Consider the following 22,651-nt stretch of genomic DNA (forward strand, 5'->3'; position numbering starts at 1 on the left):
GACAAAGTTTCAGGTGATTTTTTCAAAAGTACCTAAAGTGACTTAGGAGCCTAAATCTAATTTTTAAACGTGAAAGACATTCAGGCTCCTAAGGTCTGGTGTATACTTAAAATATTGGGCGACCTAGTTACACCACATGGAGGCGGTGTGTGAAAAAATCCAACCCTGGAACACCATAACTGAAATGACTTAAGTACTGGTGTAGACCTGGCTAAGGCGACAGAAGAATTCTTCAGTTGACTTAGTTACCACCTCTTGGGAAGAAGGGGGGGGTGGTTACATTACCTGCATTGACAGAACAACTCTTTCCATCACTGTAGGAAGCATCTACACTGTTGTAGCCACTGTAGCGCTTATAGTGTAGACAACCTGAAAGATCCACTGACTTTCAATAAGACGTAGGTTCCTAAATGCCAAAAGCCACCTTTGAAAAATGGGACTTTGGCTCTTAAGTCCCATGCTTTTGAAAATTTTACCTTAGTCTCATGTCTGATGTTCCTTCTGTCTAATGTCTTACAGAGCATTCACTAAGTCCTGACGTCCTCACTCAGTTTTCACTCAAGCATGGCTCCCATTGCTTCAGTTAAAATTTTGACTGTGGGACGCCTGGGCATGGATGGACTTCAGGATTTACCAGTATGCTGAGCGCTGAAGAAGTTAGCACCAGGCAGGCATGTATAAACCTGACTTCTAACAGAGAGCAGGTTTATTTTATTGTTTCAGATCACTTCACTAGCATCTCTGAATTACTATCTGAGACATATTTTGCATAGAAGCGCCAATTTCTCTTATACTCTCCTTCCTCCCCGCCGAAAAACCTTCCCATTGCAAAATGAGTGCCTGAACATGACTTGGAATTTGGGAGAGGAAAGGTTAGGAATAGCTGCTTAGGCTGAACTGCTATAATGCATTTCTCTTCTAATATACAGTACAAGTTTGCTTTACACCATAACTAGGGCTCTGCTGATATAAGATGACCTGCTCTATTCCCTTTAAAACAGGGTACAGCTTTCATCTATATTCTATTAGTTTTCAGCACCAGACACAGACCTTTACACCCCTATGCAGTTCATTAGGCAGATGGCAGATACTGAAGCAACCTATCCCATTAAAATTTTAGGGAGTAAGGTAGGAAATATCATCATGTGGTCTCAAAACAAGTCCCAAAGTGAGAGAAATTTGAACAGTACTAAATTAAAATGAAGGGTTTTTTTTCTGAAGGGACCTCAGCTTAGCTTCTATTTGTATGCCTGAAACTTTACATGTGCAATCATTTGCATACAGACTATTTTTTTTTTAGCACTGTGACTTGCACACAGATGCAATCAAATGTACATGCACAGAACTCATTTGCTCTCACAAACAGGATTTACACGTTTGTACACTTGGAAGTGATAGTGCATGTAGCAGGGTGGTCACCCACTCCAACCCTGAAGGGGTTAAAATAGCCCTGGGAAAGGGCTAGCCCTGGGAGCCAGAAAACGAGGCTGATTGGGGAAGCAGCCACTGCTGGGGCAACGCCCCAATCAGGCCACAGGTGGCCCTATAAAAGGCTGTGGGCCAGGAGCTCAGGCAGTCTCTCTCTAGCTGTAGAGAAATGGGCCTGGCTGCTTGGGAGCTCAGCAGGGTACCTAGAGTGGAGCAAGGCTGAGGAAAGGCCAGAGGAGCTGGGGAACTCCAGGCTAGAAAACCCACAGGCTGCAGGCCTTGGTAAAGGCCGGGAAGGGTACTGGGGTTGCAGAGGTGCGGCCCAGGGTATGCAAAGGCAGCAGGTCCAAACCCCGCTTGCCGATGATGAGTGGTATAGACTGCAGTTTTCCCCAGTGAGCGGGGGCTAGATGGTGACTGGCAGTAGCCACTGAGACGAGGTGGGGGTAGAGGGTTGGGGGTTCCCCTGGGTGGGGAGACCCAGAGAGTGGAGGTACTGCCAGGGGGCAGCACCCAAGGTAAAGGGGCACCAGGGTCTGGGAGGGACACGGGGCCAGCGGAAAGCGGGACATTGGCCAGCAGAGAGCGCTCCGGAGCTGGAAGAGCTAATTCCCAGGACGACCACCAGGAGGCGCCGTGCCAGTGAGTCGCCGCATCGCTACAGTGCACAAAAAACTCAGCGACGGATTCTGATCTTACCCTGGCATAAATCATCATAAGAGAAACTAGAGTAAGGGCCTTAGTGAGCAAGTCACTACAGATACACAAACACAGGCCACGTTGTAAAAACAAAACAAAACTGGCTTTAATAGTCCACTTCCTTGCCTCATCTTTTCTTTCTTCCCATTGTCATATCGTGCGTTACCAAGCTACAGTGCTTAGTAAAGAAATCTAGTTTCTTTCTTACCTAAAAACGCACACAGTGGGTAATTTTGTACATATATAAATGAACCTTAAGTGCTCTTCAGAATTGTTTTTTTTTAAACCAGGCAGAGCTGTGTAGAACCAAGAGGATAATTGGGATTCCAACCCTAAAAACAGACCTATACTCAAAATGATTCATTGATCCTGTTCTCTCCTCTGCATGGTGTCATGGGGAATGGACCATCATATGATAGTGTTGGTAAAGGAATATCCCCAACCCCAAATTTGGATTTTATCCTGGGTCCTGTGCCTGAAGCACCTGCCCAATCTGAACACGGGAACAGCTCTGCACCTGTACTGGTGTGATAAAAGGGTTAATACAATTTTAAAGACTCAGGCTTGCTTTCATGAATATAATATCCATTCCTATGTTATTAATTTTAGATAGTATGTCCCTAGTCTAATTAGTGAAAATGCAATATTGCACTACAGTACCTCATAATATGCTTATGCAAATAAGACTAATATGGCAGGGGGGTCAGAGGATTCATATACACGCAGAGACAAGCAGGGAAGGAAAAAGGTGGTAAGAATCACAAGAGTCACCTTCCAGGAGCTGCTCACTTCTTTGCATTCAGGATTCCTCCTAATTTCTAATACTGCTGTAATGTGTCAAGGTAGGGATGAGACCCTTTGCCTGGTAATTCCTTCAGATTTGGCACTGAGAAATGACAGTCCCACAGCACTGAAACCTACGCCATTTCGAAGGATCACTGAAAATGACATGAGTAGTCCTCAGTCCAAGTGGTCCCTCAGAGCTGGTTCGGCATTTTACATTTATCCATTAAACTGGATATCCACAAGTAGGACTAGGCAATTAATGATAAAGCTTGTAGGTGCAATGTGTTTTTCTGATGTAGAGTTCTCTATGCCACAAATAGGAGTCCTGGATATCGCCAGCAATTCCCCGTATTCACCTTTAACAAGGTCACCAAAACTGCTCCTAAAAACTGGATGAGATTCCCTCTGACACCATCAGCACTATTTCTGGGATGAGCAGCATAATTTGCTCATGGCTTCACCATCCACGAGTAATGGGGCCATTCCAAACTTGTGCCAAGACCACCTCTTTATATTGCACAATAGAATCACATATTCTCTCTCTCTGTATGTTTTATATATTCACATGGAAAAAAACATTAGAACATAAAAGTTGCAAAGACAAGCACTTAAAAGTTAAGGACAGAATTAAAGTTAAGTAAGGTTTCCTGGCCACAAATTCTTGTAAAATTCTACAACTTATAAGACATCCCCTACATTTCAGATAATGTGTGACAAAAATAGACTCTTATTTGTACAAATATTTTGCTGCAGATTACAAATCACCTTGACTTTTATCATCACAAAAAAAATGACGCAGTTATATTATGTTTGAGAATCATTTTGCCTTACATGTAGTATCAGAGTCAGTTCCATAGCAACCAATATCCCCAGAAGATACAGAACAAGTAAGAAAGCAGGGGGACTGTAAAAGACGTGACTGAAAGGGAGGTGGTGATATATTCAGTAAGTTATACAGTTACCAACTAAGAGGATGCTAGGAATCAGAATCATAGAAATGTAAGACTGGAAGGTACCTTGAGAGGTCAACTAGTCCAGCCCCCTGCACAAAGGTAGGACCAATTATACCTAGACCACCCCGACAGGTGTTTGTGTAACCTATTCTTAAAAACCTCCAATGACAGGAATTCCACAACCTTCCTTAGAAACTTACTCCAGTGCTTAACTATCCCTATAGTTGGAAAGTTATTCCTATTATCTAACCTAAACCTCCCTTGTGGCATATTAAGACAATTACTACTTGTCCTACCTTCAGTGGACATGGAGGACAAATGATTACCATCCTCTTTATAACAGTCCTTAATATACTTGAAGACTTATCAAGTCCACCCTCAGTCTTCTTTTTTAAAGACTAAACATGCCCATTTTTTAACCTTTCCTCGATAGTTAAGGTTTTCTAAACCTCTTATTTTTGTAGCACTCCTCTTGACTCTCTCCAGTTTGTCCACATCTTTCTTAAAGTGTGGCACCCAGAACTGGAGATAGCACTCCAGCTGAGGACTCACTACTGCCCAGTAGAGTGGGACAATTATCTACCCATTTCTACAGCACCCCAGTTAATACACTCCAGAAAGATAGTAGCCTTTTTAGCAACTGCATCACATTGTTGACTCATCTTCAATTTGTGATCCACCATAACCCCCAGATCTTTTTCAGCAGTACTACTACCTAGCCCGTTATTCCCAATTTTGTAATTGTGTATTTGATTTTTCCTTCCTAAGTGTAGTACTTTGCAGTTGTCTTTATTGAATATCATCTTGTTGATTTCAGACCAATTCTCCAGTATGTCAAAGTTGTTTTGAATTCTAATCCTGTCCTCCAAAATGCTTGCAAACCCTTCCAGTTTGGTGTCATCTGCACATTTTATAAGCATACCCTCCACTCCATTATCCAAGTTGTTAATGAAAATATTGAATAGTACCAGATACAGGACAGACTCTTGCAGAACCCCACCAGATAAGTCCCCCTACTTTGACAGCAAACCATTGATCATTAATCTTTGATTATGTCTTTTAACCAGTTATGCATCCACTTTATAGTAATTTCATCCAGAGCATATTTCCCTAGTTTGTTTATGAGAATGACATGTGGGACTTTGTGAAAAGCCTTACTAAAACCAAAATATACCTATCTCATCTGCACCTTTCCCCCCATCCTCTAGGCCAGTAACCCTGTCAAAGAAGGAAATTAGGTTAATTTGGTTTGATTTGTGCTTGACAAATCCATACTGGCTACGACTTATAACCCTATTATCCTCTAGGTGCTTACAAACTGACTGTTAAATAATTTGTTGCAGTATCCTTCCAGGTTAGGCTGGAAGTTAGGCTGACTGGTCCATAATTCCCCAGGTCCTCTTTTCCCCTACCCCCCTTTTAAAGACAGGTACTTTGTCCTCCATGAGTTCTTAAAGATAATCACTAATGGTTCTGAGATTGTTTCACCTAGTTCTGTAAATATCCTAGGGTGCACTTCATAAGGCCCTGCTGACCTGAATACATCTAATTTATCTAAATATTCTGTAACTTGTTCTTTCCCTATTTTGACTTGCGTTTCTTGCTCATTGTTAATGTTAATTATATTAAGTATCTGGTCATAATTAACCTTTTTAGTGAAGACTGCAGCAAAATATACCTCAGCCTTCTTGATGTTGTCTGTTATTAGTTCTCCTTCCCCACTAAATAGTGGGTCTACATTTTCCTTCATTTATTATGTCCCTTCCTAGGTATAATTCATTTTGTGTCTTAGCTTTTCTGATTTTGTTCCTACATGCTTGTGTTAATCTCTTGTACTCATCTTTTTGCAATTTGACCATGTTTCCATTTTTTGTAGAATTCTTTTTTATTATGTTATTTTTATTGTCAGGTAATTAAAGAGCTCCCCTGATGGAGCCAGATTAACCTCTTACTATTCCTCTTAGCTTTCCTTTGCAGCGGGATAGTTTGCTGTTGCACTTTTAATATGACCTTGTAGAAAAATTGCGAGCTCTCCTGAACTCCTTTTTTTCCTTAGATTTTCTTCCCATGGGACGTTACCTACCAGTTCTCCAAGTCTGTAAAAGTCTTTTTTTTAAGTCCATTATCCTTATTCTGTTGCTCCCATTCCCTCCTTTCCTTAGAATAATCAAATCTATCATTTCATGATCACTTTCAGTCAAATTGCCTTCAACCTTCAGAATGACAACCCAGGAAGGGCAGGAGCCGTGTAAAAACAAGATTCTCCGGCACTAGGAACAATGGTCAGAGTGTCTAGGATTATAAACCCATGTTAGACCTGAGAGAACTATGGCTCTAAATTGAGTTTGGATATTAGCATGAGTAATAGACTGAAAGCATGTGACCAAATGGAACAAAATCATGAGAAAGAAGGTTAAACTTGTAATGACCCTTGAAATACCAGCATTATTTTACTTAAGGTTTGGGTTGAGAAAACATGGCTAATTGGGTACCGGGTGCAGTAAATAATTAGTTATATAAGCGCGTTTTGAAAAGAACTGCTTAATCCAGTAACTAGGGAAAAATATGACAAACTGAGATATGAAGAAAACCTTAAAGGGAGCAAAGAATCCTGTGGCACCTTATAGACTAACAGATGTTTTGCAGCACGAGCTTTCGTGGGTGAATACCCACTTGCATCCGACGAAGTGGGTATTCACCCATGAAAGCTCATGCTGCAAAACGTCTGTTAGTCTATAAGGTGCCAAAGGATTCTTTGCTGCTTTTACAGATCCAGACTAAGACGGCTACCCCTCTGATACTTAAAGGGAGCAAGGTTCAGCCCTAAAGTCACTCACCAAGATTTAGCAAAAATCCGATAACCAGCAGTGACATCACTTGTTTGCAATAGTGTCTGAAAAGCAAGGTTGTTCATGGGTTTCTTTTTCAAAGCTTTTCCTTACACCTCTGGAGTCACACTATGATGGGAAGGTGTCTCCTGGGCCTCTACCTGTGGTTAAGTATTTTGGCCAGTGCTATTGTTGCTAGGGTATAAAATATAGGTACATATGCTTGTATTTGTATTGTGTTTGTAACCAACACAAAGTGGCTTTTGGGCTGGTAAAGGAGTGATGAATTGTGGTAAACATGAATAAAATTATTAGGAAAACTATTTCAAACAGAGTGCTAGAGTAAACTACTGCATCAAAAGCATGTTTAACCACGCTGAGACCATATCTGAAAAACAAGGTGGCTAAAACACCATGCCAACAGACATCCTGTCTCCCCCACTGCTCCCACTGTTGCAAAATGTTAAGAAAAGAAGCCTAATGTAGACTACAACACCTCAGAATAAAATGAGCCCCCATCTGCAAATCTGCAGGCTCCTCTCTGTTAATTCAGGACAGCTGCTATTTCAGTGTGAGTCACATACACATGGAGCTGTCACGTTTTTTCTTCCACAAAGATGCTTGAGTCTGGTTTTGTACACTCTAGATCAACATTCATAATGGCTCTCCCAAAGCCAAAACCTGTGCTGTGCCAGCTCAGAGAACTATAGCAATCATTTTTTAAAATGATTACTCCCCCCCGCCCCAAGATAGCTGACAGGAGAGAATCCCTGCAGATTTTTCCACGTGGATACTGATTACCCTCTAGTTCTAAATGAAGTATCTAAATGAGCATGAGAGGCAGGAAACACATAGCTCTAGTAATCTGCTGACATTCTGCACTCATTAAGGAAAGCACCTGCCTAAGTCCCACTGGGTTCAATGGAACTTAAAACACATGCTTACGCATCCTTCTCAAGAGGGATGCTTTCCTGAATCAGGGTGTTTAAGCAGGGTTGTAAATGCTACTTTTTTTTTTTAGGTGCTTGGATGGGGCTGAGCTATGAGGGGAGGAGCCAAACTGAGGGTCCCAGAGCAGCCTCTGACTGGGGCTTTCCAGTAAGAGAGGAAAGAGGGGACATGGAGCAGTAGAGGAGGGCAGGCTCTCTAGTCAATAGGGGGGACGAGAGACTCAGCAGAGGACCAGAAAAAGCTCCTCTCTCTTCTGAAACATTCCTACTTCTGCTGCTGTGAAGGCCAAGGGAGGACTGAGAAAAGCGCCCTAGTTGAAAAACTCCCAACAAGCCCTGATACAGGTGGCTGGGAGCAGAATAAATTGGGGACACTACCCCAGCCTGACTACCAGAGTAATGGAGGCACTGACCAAAGGGAGGGGACAAAGAAAATAAGGGCAGGCCCCAGTTAGAGAGGGTTACGGTGTTATTGTGGATTAGGATAGAGGTCCCAAATAAGAAAGGAAAAAAAGGCAGGTTGTAGGGTGGAGGTGCACTGTGAAATTGTCTAGGAGTATGGGAACCGATTTAAAATCTGTTTGAAGGCCCATCCAAATATCAGTATACTCCTGATTGTAAGTGTTTAAAACTTCCCAGTGCTAAGGGTCATTAATTCTTCTGGATCCCTCTTACATATTAAGCGCGTGCTTCAACTGTGATCTCACTACACTAGCTTCTCACCTCTCCCCTTCGGTATATCACTATCTATATTAAAAAAACAGGGCAGTTTTCACATAGCAAGGTAAAACATGAAAAGGCAGACTTCATAAATAAATCCTAACACTAGTGTTGGGTTCAATGTAAGCATCCTAGGGACAGTAAATTGAACTAGGATTTGAAGAACAAGAAGAGACTTACTGTACAAGCTAACATTCAAGAACACAGAGGAATGTCAAGCCAAAATTATGTTGAGCTGTACAGATTTCTCTTGTTCTCTAATTCATGTCTTGAGCATTGGAGATGTAGCTTCAGCAGCCAAACCTGCAGCCTGTTCTGTTATTTAATACTGGGTAAGGAGGGGGATATAACTGTGCTTACAAGCAAAGCACTCACCTCTTCAGCCAACTGACCAGATGAGCCTGTGATGTTGATTCCTCCCCAAGCAATGCCTCTGCCCAAATAACCCTAGCCAACTGCTATTTCCTTTGGGAGAACTTCTAGAATATGCAGTCTGACTGCTAGAATCCTGTGTATCCTTTGAGTTTCCTTGGCAACCAGAATGTAGCCCATATAGCAATCTCTGGCAATGTCCATTAAACTTCACACAGTAAACTACAATTTTTTACATGTTATTTAATGTAAATTCTTCCCTACATCACTTACAAAGGGGCTATGCTAGAGTATCTATGGCAGTACAAAGAGCTCCCTGTATAGTGTTATAAAGCTCGAAAAGTTTTGGCCAATGGAGAGCTTTCAATGCTTGCTCAGCCCTCAACACTTTATACTAGAAAAATGAAGCCTTCAATCTTTATTTATTTTCTCAGTGTATGCTGTGAGTAAGGCTACGAGTCAGTCATGGATTCTGTGCTTTTAGGTGACCTCCGCGACTTCAGCCCCATGATGCTGGCGCTCAGGCTGTCAGCCCTGGGCCCTGGGGTCCGGCTTCAACAAATCCACGGATTATTGTTTATTGTCCACGTCCTGTCCGTGCATGAACAATACAATTTTAAATATTTCTCCGTAAATAAAAAGCTAAAACATTTCTCAGCCCCCAAAAAGGGGAGGGGGAAAAAAAAAAGCTCTCAACTTTCTTCTGTAGAAAAAGACTGACTATAAAGACTTTGCAACAGGCCATAAGGTCAAAGTCAGGCTCTGTCAGGCTGCAGTGGAAAGCAAATTCTAGAACTCTGCACTGAAAATGCTGCCCTGCCCTAGCAGTACCACACGGAAGGACTGTCAGCTCAAGTATCACAGATAATCTCATCTGCCAGATTGGGATGTAAGGAAGGAACTGATCCCCACTCAGGACACACTGATCAAAATTTTCAGAAATGGGAGCGTGAATTGAAGCTCCTGAGTCCATTTGTAGGCACCTAATTAGTAAATGGCCTGAATTTCAAAAGTGCTGAGTGTCCAGCAGCTCCCACTGACTTCAACAGATGTGCAACATTTATGAAATTCAGGCTACTTACTTAGGTGCTTACATATGAACTTAAGAGCCTAACTTTACATACTCATTTTTGAAAACCTTGGTCACTGAACACAAGACTTAATGGGTTTTATAAGTCAAAACAACTATCATGAATTGCACCCAGAAATGAACTGCACTGCACTCTATGGAGCAAAGGTGCTGCTCAAAGCTACAAGTGCCACTAAGTAAACAAACAAACAAACAAACACATTCTTTGCTAGCTGAAGTCTTCATGAGTATCCCATGAAGAGCAACTCAATCTACATATGAATTAGGAAATGCTACTGGTTTTTTATATGCTTTTGACACGGTCTCCCACAGTATTGTTGCCAGCAAGTTAAAGAAGTATGGATTGGATGAATGGACTGTAAGGTGGATAGAAAGCTGGATAGATCGTCGGGCTCAACGGGGAGTGATCAATAGCTCCATGTCTAGTTGGCAGCCGGTTTCAAGCGGAGTGCCCCAAGGGTCGGTCCTGGGGCCGGTTTTGTTCAATATCTTCATTAATGATCTGGAGGATGGCGTGGACTGCACCCTCAGCAAGTTTGCAGATGACACTAAACTTGGAGGAGTGGTAGATAAGCTGGAGGGTAGGGATAGGATACAGAGGGACCTAGAAAAATTAGAGGACTGGGCCAAAAGAAACCTGATGAGGTTCAACAAGGACAAGTGCAGAGTCTTGCACTTAGGACGGAAGAATCCCATTCACTGTTACAGACTAGGGACCGAATGGCTAGGAAGCAGTTCTGCAGAAAAGGACCTAGGGGTTACAGTGGACGAGAAGCTGGATATGAGTCAACAGTGTGACCTTGTTGCCAAGAAGACTAACAGCATTTTGGGCTGTATAACTAGGGGCATTGTCAGCAGATCGAGGGACGTGATCATTCCCCTCTATTTGACATTGGTGAGGCTCATCTGGAGTACTGTGTCCAGTTTTGGGCCCCACACTACAAGAAGGATGTGGAAAAATTGGAAAGAGTCCAGCTGAGGGACACAAAAATGATTAGGGGGCTGGAGCACATGACTTATGAGGAGAGGCTGAGGGAACTGGGATTGTTAGGCTGCAGAAGAGAAGAATGAGGGGGGATTTGATAGCAGCCTTCAACTACCTGAAAGGGGGTTCCAAAGAGGATGGATCTAGACTGTTCTCAGTGGTACCTGATGACAGAACAAGGAGTAATGGTTTCAAGTTGCAGTGGGGGAGGTTTAGGTTGGATATTAGGAAAAACTTTTTCCCTAGGAGGGTGGTGAAGCACTGGAATGGGTTACCTAGAGAGGTGGTGGAATCTCCTTCCTTAGAGGTTTTTAAGGTCAGGCTTGACAAAGCCCTGGCTGGGATGATTTAGTTGGGAATTGGGCCTGCTTTGAGCAGGGGGTTCGACTAGATGACCTCCTGAGGTCCCTTCCAACCCTGATAGTCTATGATTCTATGAAATTCTGATGTGAGTCAAACTATTACAATAGTGTGGTTTCATTAAACAAAACTACATTTGCTTGATCTCACAGCTATCTTGCTGGAGAAAATAGATGATTATGTCCACACCTGTTTTGATTACACTATTGATAGCTTTGTTTCTGCTGTGCACAGAAATATATATATATTTACCAATTGGGGCTCTGGCAGCTAACCCGTATTTAGCATAGGGCTGTTAGAGTTGTGGTTATCACACTGCTACTAAATTGGAGGAAAATACTGTTTGGTTTTTAGTGACCATCAATTTACTCAGCGGGGTCAGAAAACAACCTGAAATAGCAACAAAAAGCTTAAAATGAAAGGGGGGGGGCAACAACAAAATCTAATTGTTAACCCTGGATGAGGACATTTCTTTATATAATTAACGAAGAAATCTGGGCCATTTTCCTAATCACAGTATTTTTAAATTCACATAGGGAGAAGCAGTTCTTTCTGCAGGGAATTTTTCCCATGCCCCTCCTCAGACCCATGAAAACATATCTTGTACTCATGGTACTAAAACAGATCAAGGCTGGCTCCACAACAGTCTCTCCTTCCCTACCACAACATCCCTCTGAGAAGGGGATTTGGTTTTTTGGGGGGGGAAGTGTGGGTGGTGGAGGGCTGATCTGACTCCTGGTACAAAACTCGTATTTCCTCAAAGGGGAACAGGAATTAAGATCAAGACCTTTGTCAAGACTGGGTTAATTTAGTATTTGTTAATAGACAAGGTTTGGGGTGGGAAGGTGAGAATTCGGTATGAGTGAAATTCATGCCTGTCTGGCACATATTTTATTAGTGTTTTTACAAGTTTAAAAATATGTAAAAAATCAGGAAAAGAAAAACCCGCTGAGAGATCAATTCTGTGTGAGTGAAGGGCAAAGAATTAAAAATATGATTATTGCCAATAATAATTTCACCAGGACAAGTGCCAGTATGACCCTCTTTGCAAGTCACCTCTGCAAATGCAGTGCCTTTGCTTAGTCCTTGTAGTATATTCAGCCAACATTAACAAAAGGTCATGTTTTAATTTTAAATCCTATAACTTTAACCTTGAATCTGTTTTTCCCCCTGGATGACTCACAGGCAGCGATTATATTGATATTCCCCCCATAACAGGTCCTTACTATTTATATGAATGGTTGTCAAGGAAACCAGGTGCCGAGGAAAGCTGTATAACTTGTCTAGATTTAGAATTTCTCGTGCATGAGAGCACAATACAAAAACAGAGAAATAAATGACCCTGAAAAACAACCTCAGGAATACCTGGGCTTTCTGCAATTTTATTATTTTATAATTACTTTATTTTATTTATGTTGGGTTTTTTGTTATGACTCAGCATAAAGTTTGGTGACCTTAACAGAATTCTGACTTATCTCCTGCTTTGAGAACAGATAATATCTCCCATACACATATGCAACAAATCTGGATACAACTAGTGATAGGCAAAACATTGAGATAAAAGTGAATGATTATCTGAACCTTGGGGATGGGTAATGGAGATCAGCTGCAGATACTATACAGCAAGATACAACTGGAAAGGAAGATTCAGTATTAAATAACAATGAACACCACGCAGTAAAGAATAAAAAATAACTGCAAATTAATTCTCATCTATTTGCAACATAAGGCAATCATAGAATCATAGAATCTCAGGGTTGGAAGGGACCTCAGGAGGTCATCTAGTCCAACCCCCTGCTCAAAGCAGGACCAAACTCAACTAAATCATCCCAGCCAGGGCTTTGTCAAGCCTGACCGTAAAAACCTCTAAGGAAGGAGATTCCACCACCTCCCTAGGTAACCCAGTGAAGGCAGCCTCACTGAAGTCTGGTTTTCCTTCATCTTCTCCAAATCTTTCCCCAGTACACACAAATCAGGTAAGTGAGGAGGAAAACTTGACTTAAGAATGCCTTTTCAGCACTGGCTTCTTTAGTAACAATATAAAGCAGAACTGTCTACAGTGGGCCATAGGAAAGCATGTACCTAATGTGCTTTAAATGTGCATAAAACTGCATATGGTCACCATAAAATAAAACAGAGTTTTTCCTCTTACCCCATCTGCAGGCCCCACAGCATCTTCAGAGGGTCAGTAACAATGTTCTAATCTCCCTCATGTCATCTACAGGAGCCATCTCCCTCCTCTCAGGTATCCATCCTGATTTCCTCCAGAAGGTTTCCACTTCTACTTCCTCATTTCCTCCCTCCAAACCTAAAAGTACCTATCTGGTTCTCTCCCCTTCCACCTCTCTCTCTCTCTCTCACTTGCTTTCTTTCTGCCTCTCCCCCAGCCCCTGAAGATTTTTTCATCTGCCCCAGGATCTCTCACTCTGTCCAAAGCCTGAGGAACCCCTTTGTTCTTCCCCACTTTTCACTGGGAGATCACTAATGCCCACGTTTGGGGAGATGGAAAGGAGCGGCTAGCCACTTTTATTTGGTGCTGCACTACTTGTTCCTGACCACTCAGTCCCAGCATGGTGAGACAGTAGGGTGGAGGAGGAGGAGGTAGGAGTTGTAGAGAGTGTCCCGAGAGGAGAGAGAGAGAGAGAGAGCAGTGTGATGTGCCAACCTCCCTCTCCTAGTTGTCCAGGAATATCTGAACATGCAGTTGTATTTTAAAGAACCCTTATTGAGAGCAGAGGAACAAACCATCCTGATGTTCAGAATGAATAGCAAATATGGCAGGCAACCAGCTTGGCTTAACAGAGAAAACATCAGTGATCTTAAACACAAAAAGGAAGCTTACAAGAAGTGAAAATTCGGACAGATGACCAGGGAGGAGTATAAAAATATTGCTCGAGCATGCAGGGGTGTAATCAGGAAGGCCAAAGCACAACTGGAGTTGCAGCTAGCAAGGGATGTGAAAGGTAACAAGAAGGGTTTCTACAGGTATGTTAGCAACAAAAAGGTCAGGGAAAGTGTGGGACTCTTACTGTATGGGGGAGGCAACCTAGTGACAGATGATGTGGAAAAAGCTGAAGTACTCAATCTTTTTTTTGCCTCGATCTTCATAGACAAGGTCAGCTCCCAGACTGCTGCACTGGGCAGCACAGTATGGGGAGGAGGTGAGCAGCCCTCAGTGGTGAAAGAATAGGTTAGGGACTATTTAGAAAAGCTGGACATGCACAAGTCCATGGGGCCCGATGCAATGCACCCAAGGGTGCTGAGGGAGTTGGCTGATGTAATTGTAGAGCCATGGGCCATTATCTTTGAAAACTTGTGGTGATCGGGGGACGTCCCGGACAAACGGAAAAAGGCAAATATAGTACCCATCTTTAAAAAAGGGAAGGAGGAGAATCCGGGGAACTACAGACCAGTCAGCCTCACCTCAGTCCCCGGAAAAATCATCGTGCAGGTCCTCAAGGAATCCATTCTGAAGCACTTGGAGAAGAGTAAGATGATCAGCAACAGTCAAAATGGATTCATCAAGGGCAAGTCATGCTTGACCAACCTGATTGCCTTCTATGATGAGATAACTGGCTCTATGGATATGGAGAAAGTGATGGACGTGATACACATTGATTTTAGCAAAGCTTTTGATGTAGTCTCCTACAATATTCTTGCCAGCAAGTTAAAGAAGTATGGGCTGGATAAATGGAGTATAAGGTGGATATAAAGCTGGCTAGATTGTTGGGCTCAACAGGTAGTGATCAATGGCTCGATGTCTAGTTGGCAGCCAGTATCAAGCGGAGTGCCCAGAGGTCGGTCCTGGGGCTGGTTTTGTTCAACCTCTTCATTAATGATCTGGATGATGGGATGGATTGCACCCTCAGCAAGTTCATGGATGACACTAAGTTGGGGGAAGAGGTAGATATGCTGAAGGGTAGGGATAGGATCCAGAGTGACCTAGGCAAATTGGAGGATTGGGCTAAAAGAAATCTGGTGAGATTCAACAAGGACAAGTGCAGAGTCCTGCACTTAGAACGGAAGAATCCCATGCACTGCTACAGGCTGGGGACTGACTGGCTAAGCGGCAGTTCTGCAGAAAAGGACCTGGGGATTAGAGTGGACGAGAAGCTGGATATGAGTCAACAGTGTGCCCTTGTTGCCAGGAAGGCTAATGGCATATTGGGCTGCATTAGTAGGCGCACTGCCAGCAGATCGAGGGAAGTGATTATTCCCCTCTATTTGGCACTGGTGAGGCCACATCTGGAGTATTGTGTCCAGTTTTGGTCCCCCCAATACAGAAAGGATGTGGACAAATTGGAGAGAGTCCAGCGGAGGACAACAAAAATGACTAGGGGGCTGTGGCATATGACTTATGAGGAGAGGCTGAGGGAACTGGGCTTATTTAGTCTGCAGAAGAGAAAGGGGGGGGGGGGGTTGATAGCAGCCTGCAACTACCTGAAGGGGGGTTCCAAAGAGGATGGAGCTAGACTGTTCCCAGTGGTGGCAGATGACAGAACAAGGGTCTCAAGTTGCAGTGGGGGAGATCTAGATTGGATATTAGGAAAAAACTATTTCACTAGAAGGGTGATGAAGCACTGGAATGGGTTACCTAGGGAGGTGGTGGAATGTCCATCCTTAGAGGTTTTTAAGGCCCGGCTTGACAAAGCCCTGGCTGGGATGATTTAGTTGGGGTGGTCCTGCTTTGGGCAGGGGGTTGGACTAGATGACCTCATTAGGTCTTTTCCAACCCTAATCTTCTATGACTCTATGACTCCCACGGCTGGCTGGAGATGAAGGCTGCAAACCACCTTTTTTTTTTTCTGGCAATCAACCAGGAAAAGCAGAGACATGGTTAGGTAAAAGGCCAGAAAACCCGAGCATCTCACCAAAAGCTGGAGGTAAGACAGAGCTGGCTAAAGTTTGGCCAGGCATCAAACACAATCCACGGCTGCCCTCTCCTTTCATCTCCATGAAAAGAAAAGACAGCTCAATTGCTCAACTGCATACTATAAATGATAGTGAATGAAAACAAGCAGTTTGTACTAATCCATCAGGGAGGATTCAAATCCATGAAAATATTATAATTGTAGGCTGTTTAAGGTTTTTAAGTACGCAGATACGTGCTCATTATCTGCAGCCATCAGAGTTTCTGGCAAGCTTCCAAGCAATTCTTGAGGTCACAGTGTGGAGCCATCCAATCTACATTTTGCATGATGTCAAGATATAAACAGGTATGTCGCCAGGGTCCACTGACCAGAATAAAGCACAATATGCTTTCCTCTATAATTGCACATTATTTATTATTCAAGATCAAGAACACAGTCGATTAGTCATGTAACAAAATTATAGTTGAAGTGGAAGCTTTTGCCTTAGTAGATTTGTGGGGAGGTATAGCTCAGTGGTTTGAGCATTGGCCTGCTTAAACCCAGGGTTGTGAGTTCAATCCTTGAGGGGGCCACTTAGGGATCTGGGGCAAAAATCAGTACTTGGTCCTGCTAGTGAAGGCAGGGGGCTGGACTCAATGACCTTTCAGGGTCCCTTCCAGTTCTAGGAGATTGGTATATCTCCTATTATTATTATTTTTTGGCAAAAGTCTCATGAGCCTATTTTAGGGTGTTAGAAGTGGGTAAAATAGCCTTACCTGAAATTAGTGGTGTTAGCGAAGAGATGCCTGTCATAGAAGTGACTATCTAAAACAATAGCTAGCATGTATTTTTTTCCCTTTTAAGATGGGAGACTCTAGTGTGTGTCTTATATAGGACAGAATATAGTGGGGATGCAACTGGCGAGCCGTGCAGAAGACACTGCTCTAAGGGAGAAGGTGCTCATATGAAGCCAATGGCAGATTGATGACACCACGATAACTCTGATGGAGTGATTAAATAGATAATTTGTCTTTATCTGTAATTTTTGTATTCAGAAGGTAATTATCACAGATTTCTACCCACCCCCACCTCTTTATTTTTAGGTTTTTGCTCCCAGAACATGACTTAGAGGGACTTCAAAAGCTCAAAATTCAGTATCAGTAACAGTCTCAACAGCAGGTGGCACACACTTACCTGCTGGTGAGGAATAAATGACTTATCCCGTTAGAAACCACCAGTTCTTTTATTTTTAGCAAAAGCAAAGTATTAGCAGAAAAATAAATCATTCCCATCCCTGCAGGGATAGAAGACAGGTGAGTGGGGAATCTATTACATTGCAACTACTTCTTTAAGAGCTCAAGAATTACAGGAAGGATTTTTTTTTCCCAACAGTAACTATGATAATAGATGCTCATTCTTGGAAACTAAAAGCTCCAGGAATGCAGTCTGGGGAAAAAACACACTAATAATGAATAAAACTTATTATAGTTATGAGCAAGCAACACTAACAATAACCCAAAGAGGCACTGAATGTAATGGTACAGAAATGTATTTTTGGTTTGTTTGTTTGTTTGTTTTCAATAGAAAGAGACATGATCTCTCACAAACAATACAAAACTAACTAGAGAAACATTCTGAAAAAAAAAACATAATGGGGGTGGGAGAGTAGAGCTCCTCCAAACCAAGAAATAACAAGCTGGATCCTAACTACGACAATTCACAGCAGTTGATGATCAGGCCCAGATTCTGTAATAATGGCAAGGCAAATATAATTTCAGATTGCAACAAAGTCCCAGGAGTGATGTTTTGATAAAGCATTTAAAGGAAAACTCCAAGTATCTGCCTGCAAATATCCTGGATAGTAACTGATCTGGGGCTGGCTAGGATCATTGGCATGACTCTGAATACATGTACCTTAGCGTAGTATTGTATTTTATCTCTACCTAAGGAATAACAAAGGAGAAATGCAGTGAGGTAGACATCAAGATATAGTTCTTAAAGAGTCAGTTAAAACAATAAAACTGGGTAGATATTCTAATGGCTTTTACCTTCTCTAGGCAGAAGCTAAGGGGTCCATTCAGTTGCAGAAAAGAGTCGCATGAGAAAAGGCACAATCACTTGAGAAGATTAACAACAGATTATAATATACTACACTGAAATTTCATCACCAGTTTTGGAGGAATGAGTCCTATGCACCATCTTGTCCTTGTGAAACTTACTGTAGCTGGAACAACCACTTGAGTTTGATGCTTGTTTACTGTGAAAACTTATGTCACTACCACTAGTAATAAAACTTCACCTTAGGAACTCATGCTCCCTGATATCAAGAGGCTCAAAAGAAAGCTTTGTCATCACGGCAAAGACTATATTTATGGGGTAGCCCTTAAGTAATAGGCTTCTCATGAACTTCAACACTAAAGCGTGTACACAAACCCAAAGTTAGGACTGTCTGTAACCCACACTGAGATGGATATTGAAGATGTGGAAAGACTGAATTTGGCTCATCACACACACATGCACTGTAAGAGATATGTTGCGGCTTGTAACCACTGAGACCCTAAATGCTCTGGGAAGGTGTCTCATGAGGAGGCAGGTAGGTCATGGATAAAATGAGAAGCATTTCATCATGAGACTGAATGCTCGTAGCATGGTCCTTCCTGATGCAGCCTGTCTCTTTATTATCCTCTCCGTACTTTTGAAGGGAAAAGGAAACATCCATGCCTGCAATGCTTCTATATATTGCAGTTGTTCATCAGAAACAAGCTAGGACCAAGCACTTTATGATGCTTTCTACAACTTCAGGACCCTGGTAGTGGTTTAGGCTTTTACTTGGATTCCTTCCAGTCTGCCATCTTAGCTCAGCCTATCAGTCGGACATTGCAATATATGCACTCCAGTTCTTTGTAAATCCACTAAATGTTTTGTAAAAACATGGGGACTGGTATCAGTCCCCAAAAGAAATACCTTGAACTGTGAAATGCCGTCCCACTATCACTAATGTGACATGGAGGTATCCCTTAGACACATGTAACAGTCTACAAGATCCAGAAAGCATAGCTAATATTGCTCTTTCCAGCTCCTCACCCATTAGTGGCAAAAAAAGAACTGATGGCTGAAAAAGAGCTGACCTTTATCTCTTATCAGCAGTTATAGGAGGTACATACTATTCACTGAAGAGACTGAAACAGCTCCACATTTCAAACTATATTACAGGTGTTCCCTCTGAGTCGTGCATTAGGAGAATAAATCCAAGAACAGTGATCTACTATAATACTTACATTTGAGAAAAAAAATGTGTTCAATACAGCAGACCCCTGATGCAGAAGCAATAAGCTCCCATAGAATGCAGTTGCAGTACTGCAGAGCACCACATATGTAGCAGTCATTTCTGAGCACTTTCTCTTTTACAGCGTGTGGGTTTGGATCATTTTCATAAAACTGGATTATTTTTTCTGGAAAAATCTCATGTGCAGTCATTTGTCTTTTCTCATCCCCTGGTAAAGTTCTTGGCTTGAGATACTGCATGTCTTTGTACCATAACGGCAAAACTGAAGTACTCCAAAGAGGAGTCTATGCTGTTGAACTTTCAGAAAAGAGTATGGTGCACATGTGTGTGTAGTGCACACGTGGTGGTGATGGGGAGGCTTGGCTCATTATTTACTCAGTCTATGCATGAAAGAAAAGAAGAATGGCAAGAGTAGCTTACCAGTGAAGGTGCAATGAGGGCATTGATTTCCCTTTGGTTCCATAACAGAAGGAGCCCCAAAGGGAGCTCACAATTTCTACAGCTGTAAGGTACAAAAATGAACAAAAGGTCTCAAAGCAGGTCGATCCCAGTGCCAGTAGGCAGCATTAATTGGCATAGTGGGCTGGGCACAAGCCTTTACTTTTGAAATAAGGTTCAAATAAGGTTCAAATTCTGACTTGGGACACTGGTGACAATTAGTTTGGGAGTCTCTTAATTCACTCCTGTGAATAGCCCAAAAACTCTATATCACATCACAGCACAGTTAGCCGTTTTTGCTCAGATTAGGCCCCAGGCAGGAGTATTAGGGGTTGTTGCAGGTCAGCACTGGGGTATACTGGCAGAACTCTAGGGGGGAAATGCTGCACTCAACATCTCAAATTGACCCATAACCTTTAAAAAAACCAAGCCTCCATAACACAAAGCTCTTCTGTAGCAGTTTGTCTTGTTTGTCTGGTGGCCTGCTTCCCTTCTAGAGACAAGATTCCAGGGAAGGCTGCTTGTAGTGTACTCACCCACTTCTAGCAACAGGATTGCTGGCACATGGGTATTTCTGGAAGTCTTCTCCAGCAGCAGCAAAAGCGATCCATGCAACTGACATTCCAGTCATTTTGGGTCTGCCTTGCTGGATTCCCCCTTGTTTCATTGCAAGTCTTGTATTGAACAGAAGAAATCTCAAGACCCGCATTCAATGTGCTTTTATCTTAGGTTTTTTACCAAAATTCAGGGTCTAAGTAATGATGGAAAACATTTGAATTTTTAATTTATTATTTTGCATGGACTGGCTCATACCACAAAGAAATTGGGACGACAGAGAAGTAGCACATAGGCTACTGAGTATGTATGAATAGATCTTCTGGGATCATAACAAAGGCTCTGTTGTGCTACAGATTTTGAATTACCATCCATTTTTCAGTGGACACAGATTCCCTCCCAACAAGTTTGCTGGGAAGAGCCACGGTCTTCAAAAACTAGTTTCCTTAAACCCAATCTGTAGCAATGAAAGACAAAGGAAAACAGTACAGGAAGTTTTACACGATAGGAATGTATTAACCATAAACATTTTTCATAACCTGTATTTCCTGATTTAGGGTGTCTAATGTTAAAAATGTGTAACAAAACTCTAGATTAGTGTGGGACAGAAATAAATCCAGATCTAAAATAATGTAAGGCTAGTGGTGGGCATCCATTTCCATAGAGTTTCTCTTACAGAGATTCTATTTTCATGGGTCTGAGATCTCTGTTTTGTTTTGCTTTTTCTTTATCATCCCTTAAAAGGAAAAGGCTCAGGGGAAGGAGGAATAGATGTATAATAGAGAACCATATACACAGCTATGCCACATTACAAAGTCAAATCGCTGCGCTCCAGATTGAAAAAGGAGTGTTTGAAGTATTCACAGTAGCAGGATGAAACCAGATTTGTGGGATTGTTGGGAGTAGAAAATCTGGATAATCAGTGGTCTTTGCTTTCTTTTTTTATCCCCTTCTTCTTGCAGCGTAGGCCTGCAAGCTTCCCTAAAACCTTAACAGAGATGTCATCTAGTCAACAGCCTTATTTTCACTCCCTTCCTCTGGGACACTACTTGCTGTAACTCTAAGGAAAATAATATACATTTTAGAATCTGCCAAATATTCTAAGCCCCAAATTCTACTTTTTTAAAGTATATAATCTGGTAAGGAGTGTCCTCTGAATCCTAAACAGCGATTTGAAAACAAACATTCCACTGCTGAGAAATTCATCTCAAAATACACTATTTATACAGGACATAGGCAAAACAAAACAACCCCCTTCAAAATAACCCCCTTCTTGACTGCAGAAGCAGTCAAGACCCAAAGACTATTATCTGGACTTTGTGAAAAGGCTTGTGGAAGCATCATGGATGAAGTAAACAAAAACTCCTAACACCTGCTCTATTAGGAATAATGGGTGTGTATGTCCCTGTTTACCAAATGGAGAAAGGACAAAGACAGAAAAAATTCATTTCTGAGCTACTAACATGGTGCTACAAAACACAGCGAATAAAAGGAAAATTATAAAAAAGATACTCGACAGCATCTTAAAGCTGGCTGTAAAACTTCAGCAATTGGGACTCACATAGGAACTGAATGATTTCAATGGAACAGTAGAGAGTCATTAAAAGCAAACATAATACACACTATATCGTGTATATGTCATTTCTGATAATGGTACAACTGGTAGCAAATTATTCCACAACCCGCATATGCTATCCTAATACTGACCAAGGTAATAAGGTTCCCACAAGTACATGTGAAAAACAAACCCAAACAAGTCATGCCAAATTCAGTACCGAAATTACCTCAGAAATATCAGAGTAGCCTTTTATTGCCCCCTCCAGAAAACACCAATTTGTTGAAACAAAATGTTCTGCAGAAATGTTTCGGTTTCAACAAACTTGTCTGGAAACACAAGGCAGGGTTCCATTGGAAACTCAGCAGGCTGCTGTGGAGCTCACAGTGCCAGGCCACACAGCTTCCAGTCAGCATTGCTATGCTGACTATCTCAGAGGAAGGGACCCCAGAGCTGCCAGGCTGCCTGGCAGCCTGGCTCTAGCAGGGGGTTCACAGTCTAGGATCCTTGCTCTACAGCAGGGTGCTTGGAAGCCCAAGCTCAGGATGGTGCTCTCAGGGCTTCCTTACTCCCTGCCCTAGAGCCAGGACTCTCAGGGCTTTCAGGCTCCCTGCTTTCTGCAGGGGAACCCCTTAACTCTGAGGGGCAGCCCGAGGAGTCTTCTAGCACTGAGAAGCAGCTGACTGCTCCATTTCATGTAGGAAAAAATCAGACTGAAATGGTTTGATTTTTCTGAAACAAAAATGTTTTGGAATTTCTGTTCCATAAAATATTCTTAGTTTCAACCTGCTCTTCC

The 22,651-nt window shown here is 42.3% G+C and overlaps 1 protein-coding gene across 5 annotated transcripts in view; it reads right to left on the bottom strand.

Annotated features, from left to right (window-relative positions):
• The window catches only part of LARGE1 (LARGE xylosyl- and glucuronyltransferase 1), a 360,789-nt gene that overhangs the window by 146,567 nt on the left and 191,571 nt on the right, over positions 1 to 22,651 (bottom strand). Inside the window, exon 1 of one of the 5 annotated variants that reach the window (XM_039494603.1) lies at positions 8,545 to 8,689. The exons of the other annotated variants lie outside the window; for them this stretch is intronic. Coding sequence (XP_039350537.1) covers positions 8,545 to 8,559 — 15 coding nt within the window. The 5' untranslated portion in view covers positions 8,560 to 8,689. Of the gene's footprint in view, positions 1 to 8,544; positions 8,690 to 22,651 lie in introns of those variants that run through there. 5 annotated transcript variants of the gene reach the window in all.

Source organism: Mauremys reevesii, linkage group 1 (assembly GCF_016161935.1).
Source record: "Mauremys reevesii isolate NIE-2019 linkage group 1, ASM1616193v1, whole genome shotgun sequence".
NCBI lineage: Eukaryota > Metazoa > Chordata > Testudines > Geoemydidae > Mauremys > Mauremys reevesii.